Raw genomic sequence first — 9,982 nt, forward strand, 5'->3', positions numbered from 1 at the left:
TTGGTTGAAATGACAAAAACATCCCTACGCCAAAAAAAATTCACAATAAGTATTTAACAAGTTTTCGAAACAACTAAATCGAGACACGGGTTTTTCTTTATTAGACAACTGGAGACGGTTTTCTGGTATTATAATTATTGAAATGCTATTATATATAATACTGGTGTATTGAGTAGAGTTATCAAAATGAGTTATGACTTGTGGAGCAATTCGGTTCATCACAGATTTGAATCGGGTTGAATTTGAAAAAATTGTATTTCTTTTATGCAGATTGGATTTCAACTCGACTTATTTAAATCGGTTCATTTAAATTTGACTCATCCAGATTGAATCCGTGGTGGATCGAGTTGGTTCACGGTCCACTTACCTAATTTTATTTTATTAAAATTTAATTTTAGTTTTATAAAAAATTATTTATTTTTTTTCTTGAAAAAATTATTTAAGTTTTTTATTTTCAAAACTAATTAAACATCCCATGTTGGAGTGAAAAATTTCGGAGTGAAATTTGAATAATAGAAAGTTTGTATTTTTTTATATTTAAAAAATAATTGTAATTAAGTGAGTCAGTGAGTCAGTGAGTCAACCTGTTTACCCACCAATCTGTGATGGGTCGGGCCGGGTTCGAATTTTTCTTTCTCGCTAATAAACGAGTCAGGTTGGGTTGGCTCACTAAGTGATCAACCCATGATGGACCGGGTCGGGTGACCCGTTTTGACGACTCTAGTATTGAGGTTAACAGTCCAAAATTCACTAAGCCTAAATGCTGCATTCAATTCCAAGTCTTCTTAGAATTCTGATATCAAAATCAGCTCAACATTTGACAGTTTAAATATTAATAGTGCAATAAGTGCGGATCACCTACCTCCTTATCTCAAACATATATTTATAAATTTTGGAATGAATTTTTTATTAGCAACGACTTCAACATTAGAACTAATTGCCTTAACCATCGATCAAACTTCTCAATCATCTAGTCTTGGTAGTAGTTTATTTGTGCATCTCAATAACAGTCGACCATACGGTCTATGATTGACTAGACGATCATATGGTATATAGTCCCTAAACCCCCCGAGCCTGAAATGACTGGTGAAGGGGTTTATAATTGGATGGGTGGTGCTCGTCATTCGAGTTGTTCATGGGTGATTAGGATCCCTAACCATCTATTTGGGGAGCTCTAGATCGTTCGATCAAGCGACTGACAACCTTTCGAATTGTTTGAAAATGTGATTGTCGAGGGAAGGACACATTGCACTTTAAATATCATATTAACCAGAATTTGAAGAGTCAGATGTTGTGAGTCGTTGGATCTGGCTTAATCTAATGATTGAGGATAACAGAGTGGGATGCCTTTTTTCGCTATAAGTACAGGTGGGTCACTTTTGCTTTCGCATTTCTTCTGCCAACCAAACACCCTTTACATTCTAGGTAATAATGTCAACCATTGATTTGTCTTCATTTGAGGAGTTCGCTTGAAGGGCAACTGAGGATATGTGGATGACGCTTCTTCGTCGTCGATGTCATTGTTTGTCTCGTCTTTTATTTTTAGATCAACCGAGCGAGAGACAAATTTAGTAGATAATGTAGCCAATGTGTAGATACAAATAAGGTTGCACCTACTGATGATGTTGAGGCTGATATCGCTTTGGAGGTCGACGTAACTAATGAGGAGAATATCGTCGCTCAATCACTCTCAGTCATTGCGGGCTATGACTGGGCATCTGTTGCAACCAAAATCGTGACAGAACGACAAATAAAAAAAGAACGGGTTTAAAAAAAGGTTTTGGAGTCGTCACCATAGTTTATAATGGAAAAACTATGGAAAACCATAAAATAAGACACGGTCTATGAAAACTAGATTTTAGCTTCAAGAGTCGGTTACGTGTAAAGAAGGTATTAACACCCTACTATGTCTATCCAAAGACAATACCTTTAACTTTTTTGTCTAATTTAAAGGCTAAAAAAATAAAGAAAAAATATTTTATTTTCTTTTTTTTACCCATAATTAATTGAAAACTTATATTATTATTACTCATTTTTTACTTTTATTTTATTTTTTAGTTTTTTATTATTGACTTACCTAGACGAAATTAGGTATTGATATCATCTTGTGAGGTGGAGGAATAAGCCACCTGCTTCTACATGAAAAGACAACTAAAATGGTAGGTGTAACACCCCAAAAATATGCTACTAAAACATATAACATATTTTAATATAAAATGAAGATACATGGAAGTAATACCTCTCTTATTTACTAAAATTTAAATAACCAAAATAGTAAACATAAATTGAAAAAAAAATAACTTTAATCAAAATTTTGTACAAAATACATATAAAAGAAATACAATAAAATCCTAATAGAGTTTTCTCGCCCCCTTATTGTTGTGTATCCTAATCTTTATTTGCAATACCAGCCGCTCACGCATAACACAATTCACACAGTCATCGTAAGTGGAAATCATGACCACAAACAATGTAAGGGTGAGCTAGTATAAAAAGAATAGGTAATTAAATATTTAACGACATTAATATTCCAAAAATTTATACAAATAAAGCATAACTCACTCATACTTTAAATATTTAATTAGTATTACTAGCTCCTCATATCGATTCTTGTGTCAGAATTTTGTGTGTAGGCTAACTCGTGGTACTATGTGCTTTACTCGTAACATTTTTTTCACTCTGCATGCTTTATCAAAGCCTTACAGTTAGAGTCACCTTGTCTGCTCAACAAATCCTTATGGTCAAGGTCATCTTACTTGCTCAACGAAGCCTTACGGTTAGGATTAGTTTTCTTGGCTTTCTAAGTCTTATAAGTATAAACTCTATCTGCTTAACTAATCTTTACAATCACAACACTGCACTTAACTCTGGCCAAACCATAAGAAGAACCAAACCAGATTTATAGTTATGACAAGTACATAATTTTCAATTCAAAACATTCCATACATAAAAATACTTTCATAACATAATCAAGTCGATCACACGACTCAACTAACAAGCCAAACAATGTTTCCAACCCTAATAGCTATGTGGCTAAGCACTAAGCGATCTAGCAACACTTTGCATAACATAAATATTTAGGCAACTAATGGTAAATTTGTTTGGCCACTACCCAAAATCAGCCACCAATTATACTCATAAACCTTTCCCCACCAATCTTGTTTAATTAGGAAGGAAGAAGTCTTTAGCCACCTAGAAACCTGCATAAATATTTGTTTGACATTATAACCAATATTTTAGTATAATTTATGTAAAAATTGTACTCAAGGTTGACTACATTTGGGCCTAAAGATACAATTTTTTGTATGAGTTTCTAGTGCAGTATAATCTCACAATTCTATCCACAGAAATGCCAGAGTTCACATCCTATTTCTTACAGCAACTGCAGTGACTTATCTAATGTCCAGACCAAACCAAAGACCAATTTTCCTACCTTTTTAATGTTCAACCAATGTTTCTCACAGCCTCAAACCCATTATGTCTCTTTACCAATCATGTTGAACCACTTAGCAACACAGTAAAACTAGAAGAAAACACATTACATTAATACAAATACCTATGCACCAGCTCACAGAGCCTTATTGGATTAGCTTAGCAAGGAAAGAGTTGTTAAGTGGTGCGACTTGCTCGTGGTGAACTACATGCTGAACAACGAGCGAATGACTGTGAAGTTGTCAGTGGAGTTGGGTCGTAGGGAGTTGAACCATGTCAACGCCTTTCCCTTGAATGAAAGGGAGAACACTCTACACCCCACTAGGTTGCTTGCGGTGTAGAAGGCCATCTAGTTAACAAACATCCTCAAGAGTTCATCTACATCAGTTGATCCATCATATTTCTCAAATGTTTAAGGAACTAAAGGCATAAAGGTCTCATGATTGTTGTTGTGAAAGGCAATAGGTCAGTCGTGTTCATCGTCTACATGGACAAATTCTCTTTGCTAACTCTCGTGGGTTGTCCTGCATGGGTCTTCTTTTTGCTTGGTTGGGGTAGTCTGATTTTATTGTTGCTATTGTTAGGCGATGCGCGAGGCACTGACTTCTAAGCACTTTGCTATTGATGAATGGCCACATTTTCTTCCTAAGAGTCGTTAGCTCCTCCTCGTACCTCCGTTTCTTCTCTTTCATATGTCTCTACATTTTTCTAGGGTGATTCTTTGACTCCTCTGCCCTATCATTGCATGTCATGTTCCTTGTAGTCGCCATAGGGTTTTTTTGGTTGCTTTATACTCGGTCTCATGGTGGGTGCCAAAATGTTTTAGGGCGTAGGATCAAGGACAACAATTCAACGTCTAGTAGGTTGTGTAAGGGTCCAAAAGTAGCCTTCAACTCCAAGTCTCTTTATAATTGTTCATCCAAACCATTTGGAGGATACCTACAGGAGGCACTCCAATGTCAAAGTCAAAGTCAGCTTAACGTTTAACAATTCAGACATTAATAGTGCAATAAATGCGAATCACCTACCTCCTTACCTAAAACTAATATCAACTACCTAATTAAGATCCAATTGTTAGTAATCATACTTTACTTTTAAGTTGTTCAACATTAAAAGTAATTACCTTATCATTAACATATCAGTGAGATTCCTCAATTATCCAAACCTCATAATAATTTATTTGTGTGTCTCAATAATAGCTAATCGTCCGATTTATTATTAGCCGATGATCATAATATAAATATATATATATATATATATATATATATAAATTTATATTTTTTTTTGTTTTTATTTTATTTTTTAGTTGTTACTTTTAAAATTTAAATAATTATATATAAAAAATATTTTTAATTTAGTTATTTTTCATAACTATTTTTTTGAGTTCAAATATTTTATTGTTTTAGTAATTATATTTTTAAATTTAAATAATTAGTCAAAATAAAAATTTGTTTACGTAATATTATTCATAATATTTTTTATTTTAATAATTAAAATTTATTTTATTTATATATGTATTTATGCTGATATTGATAAATTATTTCAATAACATGAATATCTTTTAAACTCTTCATAATTATGGGCGAATAAAATTAAAAGCGGAAAAACATGGACGGTTATAAGGGAAATATTAATTGAAAAGTTCCATATTTTACTTCATACATTTTATTAGTAGTTTTTAGAATTTATGTTCTTAAACTAATTAATATATAAATTTGTATTATCGAAATAAAATAAATTAATTTGAATTTAAGTTTATGCTTTAGTTTTGATTGATCAAGGTAAAAAAAAAACATTTTCTATTTCTTTCGAAGCATAATGTAGTTGTCAAAGTGGATACACGAGTGAATTCGTAGACATAATGATGTTTCTTCTACGTAGTTACGTCGTACGTTGTCATTCCTAATACCAACTTCTAGGAAACACAGAAAATAAAAGAGAGAAAGATGTACAGTAAGGTCAAGTAAAGCTATACAAAATAATATTACCTTTTAAAGTATCTGAAAGGAATTTTTTTTTTAACAAACATTTTTTAACAATTTTTTGAGAACATGGTAGATTGTGATTTATTTATTTTAAATATTCTTTTTAAATATAAATTAAAATAAATCAATAAAATGATGATAATGTTCTAAAAAAGTTGTTGTTTTCTAAACATATATTCAAATAAACGAATAAAGTGATAACACATATTCTATTATTAAAAAATTATTAAAAAAATTGTGAAAATATCATGATTAAACTAATCCAAAATATAGAATTAAAAATGCATCAAAATAACTTTGTTTCACATTTTTTTAACTTTATATTTTTTATCAAATTTAAAATTTAAAATTAAACCTTATTTAATTGAAATATAATATTATACGTGTCTAATGTAATTAGAATGGAGCAAACATACATAATATAACTGTTTACTATTACTATAATTACAAATACAGTAATTATGAATAATCTTTATTTAATAATATTTGATGAGAAAATTAAAAAAGAAATGAGATGGGAGACATAGAAATGAAAGGGTTGGAAAAAAAAGAGTGAAATGGTATGTGAAAGGCAGAAATGAGAGACGCAACCGAGGTTGAGTGAACACGTGTCTTCCAACCTCGCGGAACTCAACAAAAGCAAAATTTACGGAAAGCAACTTCTGCGATGCCACGTAAACTAACCTATGACTCTGACCCTTCTCTCTCTATTCATATCATTTCCTTTCACCAACTGGCCCCACACTTACCTCATCTTTCACACATCCGTATCGCATCCCCCAACATCAACGCTCCACGTACCTGCCTTTCAATCTCAGTCGTCCACGTCTCCTTCACAAAAATCCAACTCACTGGTCCATAAATATCCACCTGTTACCCCATCACACCCTCCCTTTCAAATCGACGGTCCACACTCCACGCCTCTCAGATCTCGCAATCAAACACTTTAAATTCCCTCCTTCCACGCTACACCTCCTTTCTCTTTATTGCCGTTTTTCTTATTTCCACCTTATTGTCTATTCCTCTTCTGCTGTCTTCTGCTGTCTTCAGTTTGTTGCATGCAAAAACCACTATGAAGAAGCCAAAACACCACTCGCCGTCGGCCAACGCTCACCGGCGAGTGGACCCTGATTCCGGTCAGTTTGTCGCCAAGATAAAGAACGGTCGCCAGAGACGGCTCAAAATCAAGCAAATGAAGTACACTTGCCAGGCGAAGATCCGCATCAGGAATGGAACCGTCGGCGTCTCGCCCCCGCCGGCGGAGGACCTGGAGGGAGGGAGCAGAGAGATTCATGAGCACGTCGAGATATCTTTGTCGCTGGCGGCGGCGTCGTCGTCCTCGGAGGAGGAGGAGCGGTCGTCGTCGGAGAAAAACGACGGTGTTTTGTCGTACGGGTCAACGTCTTTGATTGGGAGCAGGAAGGAGATGGAGGACGCGGTGAGTGCGGAGATAGGGTTTGCTGCGAAGGAGAGAGGGAAGTACGACTTCTTCGCGGTGTACGACGGCCACGGCGGAGGGCAGGTGGCGGAGGCGTGTCGCGAGCGGTTGCACCGGCTGGTTGCGGAGGAAGTGGAGAGGAGTGAGAGTCACGTGCAATGGGACTGGCAGGGAGTGATGGAAGGGTGTTTCCGTAAAATGGACATCGAGGTCGCCGGTAATGCGGCCATCAGGACTGTGGGTTCCACGGCGGTTGTAGCTGTGATCGCGGCGGAGGAGCTTGTCATCGCTAATTGCGGTGATTGTAGGGCTGTGTTGGGAAGAGGAGGTGAGGCCGTCGACTTGTCTAGTGATCATAAGGTATAGGTGTTACATCTTAAATTATTTAAATTCTCAAATTTCTACTTTATTTTTTATTCCATAGACAGTTCATTTTTTAATTTTTTTTTTTGTAAGTTTTGATTTTTGCACATTATTAAATGTCAAAAGATGGCGTAGTACCGTTTTCATTGGCAATCTAAATATGTATTTACGCATATACTTAAACAAGTCAATGTTCTTCAATTTGATGGCGAAAAGTTTAGTTTGTCAAAATTGTTGCTGGCAAGTGAATGTCTGGAATGCGTGTATGTGTTATGTTTAGCGTCCAGAAGAGAAAGATGTCGTTTTGTCGTATTGGAGAGTCAATTATTTCAATTATTGTTTCGAGATTTACGATCTTCTTTGAAATGAGGTTATAACAGCTTTTGCATTGTTAATTAATTTTTCGTTTCCTTTTTTCATCACAAAGCAAAATTTATTGTAAGATAATGAATGACATTGTGGTTCCCTTCTGTGTGCACACAGCCCGATAGACCAGACGAGTTGATGCGAATCGAAGAGGCTGGTGGAAGGGTCATTAACTGGAATGGCCAGCGCGTGCTTGGTGTTCTTGCTACTTCAAGATCCATAGGTTAGTTTCCACCTTTAAATCTTTACTAACTATAATACTGGTTTTCAACCGTTAATTAATTAAGCTCTTAGCGATGTTGCTTCGGGGTCGTCTGGATTATCCTTGTGGTTTGGCATTTTTTTAACACAACGTTTTTATCTGATCAGCATTGAAAAGACAGAATAATCTTGGCTCCCTCTGGCTTTTTATTATCAGTGTCGTGAGTATGGCAGAGCAACGTTGACCAAAATGAGTATTATTATTATTATTATCGGCTTTCTCTGACCTTGAATTTGATTTTTACAATTAGTACCTATAAACTCTTTTACTACTAAGATGACAAACTGTTGCTTTGATCCCTCCAGTAGATAGGAACATTAAAGAATGTAATTAACGATGATTCTGCTATGTAAAACAAGTCTGCCAAAAACCAATGATACGTTGGACAGAAATATAACAGTTATTCAAAAGCCTTAATTGCTTCTCGTATAGGGTCAATCACGTTGAACCCTTGACTAATAAATGGAGAGGGTTTTGTGGTGTGGATATGGTTTACCTCAAGATTAAGGATCTTGATCAATCAAGTTCCATGGAACAGTTTAATCTCCATTTGTTAAAATATTAACTTGAATAATCTATTTTGCGCATCCCTTTTAATTGGTAAAGTTGAATCTGTGCTTTATGTAACAATTCTAGAAAGGATAAATGTAAACCATAATATTTAACAAGATTGACTGTATCTGAACATTGTTTGAAATGCAGGAGATCAGTACCTTCGACCTTATGTGATATCAAAACCAGAAGTGACAGTGACGAAGCGAAGCAGCAAGGATGAATTTGTGATACTAGCAAGTGATGGATTGTGGGATGTTATGTCGAGTGAGGTTGCGTGCCAAGTTGTAAGGAAATGCCTGAATGGACAGATTAGGAGAGTGTGCAATGGAGTTGGGAACCATGAAAACCGTGCTGCCGAGGCTGCAAGCCTCTTAGCTGAGATAGCATTGGCAAAGGGAAGTAAAGATAACACCAGTGTCATTGTAGTTGAGCTAAGAGGAACAGTAACATAACATCTCATTGTCTACAAAAGCATGTATTTTCTTCTCTAATTCTTGCCTTCTGCTTTTGGACTAATATCCACTCAGGTCGTGCATCCTCAATGCCACGAGAGATTATCTACTACCACATAATTACGAGTCCTTACATTAGTGTTTCTTCTTTTAATAATGGACTATTATTAATTCTTCAAATATCTAAAATATCGCTAAAGTTTTGCAATTTTATTTTGCCAAACTAGCTTGGACAGTGTAAAGGACAAACATTTGCTTTCATAGAATATAAACTTAAAACAATCTTTTACATATCAATTACATTTCGGAACAAATTATTATCTATGATAAAAATTTTAAATTTTACTATATCCCGAAAGTCATATCAAAAGTTATTTCCGATTTACTGACAATATACATTTTTAGGAAAATATTTAAGCTTGAAGATTCATATTTTAAAGCATAGGAGGAAGGATTTTGTTTCCACGAAAATTTCCTTAATTTGATCAATTGCAACTTTAATTTCCTAAATAACGTAGAAATAAGGACAAGAAAACATGCGACACATACACTGAATAATATCGTGTAAATCTATGACTGTGATGTTATGTAAAAGGGTATATATTAGAGAATAAGAAACAACTAGGGTAGCGATACGTTGACAACGAATTTTTGTCAACGATTTGCCAACGCCACGCGTTATGATTCTATTTGTCATTTTTAATTTTTTTTTTCAACTAAAAAATTGATATGAAAAAGGTGTTTTTGTGGTATTCCGAAAACACCCTCAAGCATTTTAATCAGACTTTGTCCTTGGAATGCTTTATCTCTCTCCATTTTAGGTTTTCCATTTTCTCTGGGGAGCCCCCTCTACTAGAAGCAGGGAGCAGCGTTGAACTTTTGGTACAGAGGCACAGGTAAGCGATTACAGACTGTCTGTAATCGATTACACAAGCACATAAGTCACAAAGTCCCTCTTCCTCACATATGCACTTGGATAAAATATCACACAAACCCTTAACCAGTTGTTGGTCCTCTAAAAACAACCAATAATCTCAAAATCATAACTTAAATTCTAACCAAGTCAGTACCCACCACACACTAGGGAGCCCCCTCTACCAGAGGTAGGGAGCAGCGTTGGACTTTTGGT

At 35.1% G+C, this 9,982-nt stretch overlaps 1 protein-coding gene across 1 annotated transcript; it reads left to right on the top strand.

Moving 5' to 3' along the window:
* Positions 1–6,315: 6,315 nt before the first annotated feature.
* On the top strand, positions 6,316–9,035 carry LOC106763169 (probable protein phosphatase 2C 51). Its single transcript, XM_014647378.2, has 3 exons — positions 6,316–7,215; positions 7,702–7,807; positions 8,549–9,035. Exons 1-3 carry the CDS (start codon positions 6,490–6,492, stop codon positions 8,851–8,853), a joined length of 1,137 nt encoding a protein of 378 aa, XP_014502864.1. The 5' UTR covers positions 6,316–6,489; the 3' UTR covers positions 8,854–9,035.
* Positions 9,036–9,982: the final 947 nt, after the last annotated feature.

The sequence above is a fragment of the Vigna radiata genome, chromosome 6, assembly GCF_000741045.1.
Source record: "Vigna radiata var. radiata cultivar VC1973A chromosome 6, Vradiata_ver6, whole genome shotgun sequence".
Classification (NCBI taxonomy): domain Eukaryota; kingdom Viridiplantae; phylum Streptophyta; class Magnoliopsida; order Fabales; family Fabaceae; genus Vigna; species Vigna radiata.

Coding starts and splice junctions, on each gene's coding strand:
- LOC106763169 (XM_014647378.2), top strand. CDS start 6,490: ATGAAGAAGCCAAAACACCACTCGCCGTCGGCCAACGCTCACCGGCGA. Junction 7,216..7,701: donor ACTTGTCTAGTGATCATAAG/GTATAGGTGTTA, acceptor GTGTGCACACAG/CCCGATAGACCAGACGAGTT. Junction 7,808..8,548: donor TGCTACTTCAAGATCCATAG/GTTAGTTTCCAC, acceptor TTTGAAATGCAG/GAGATCAGTACCTTCGACCT.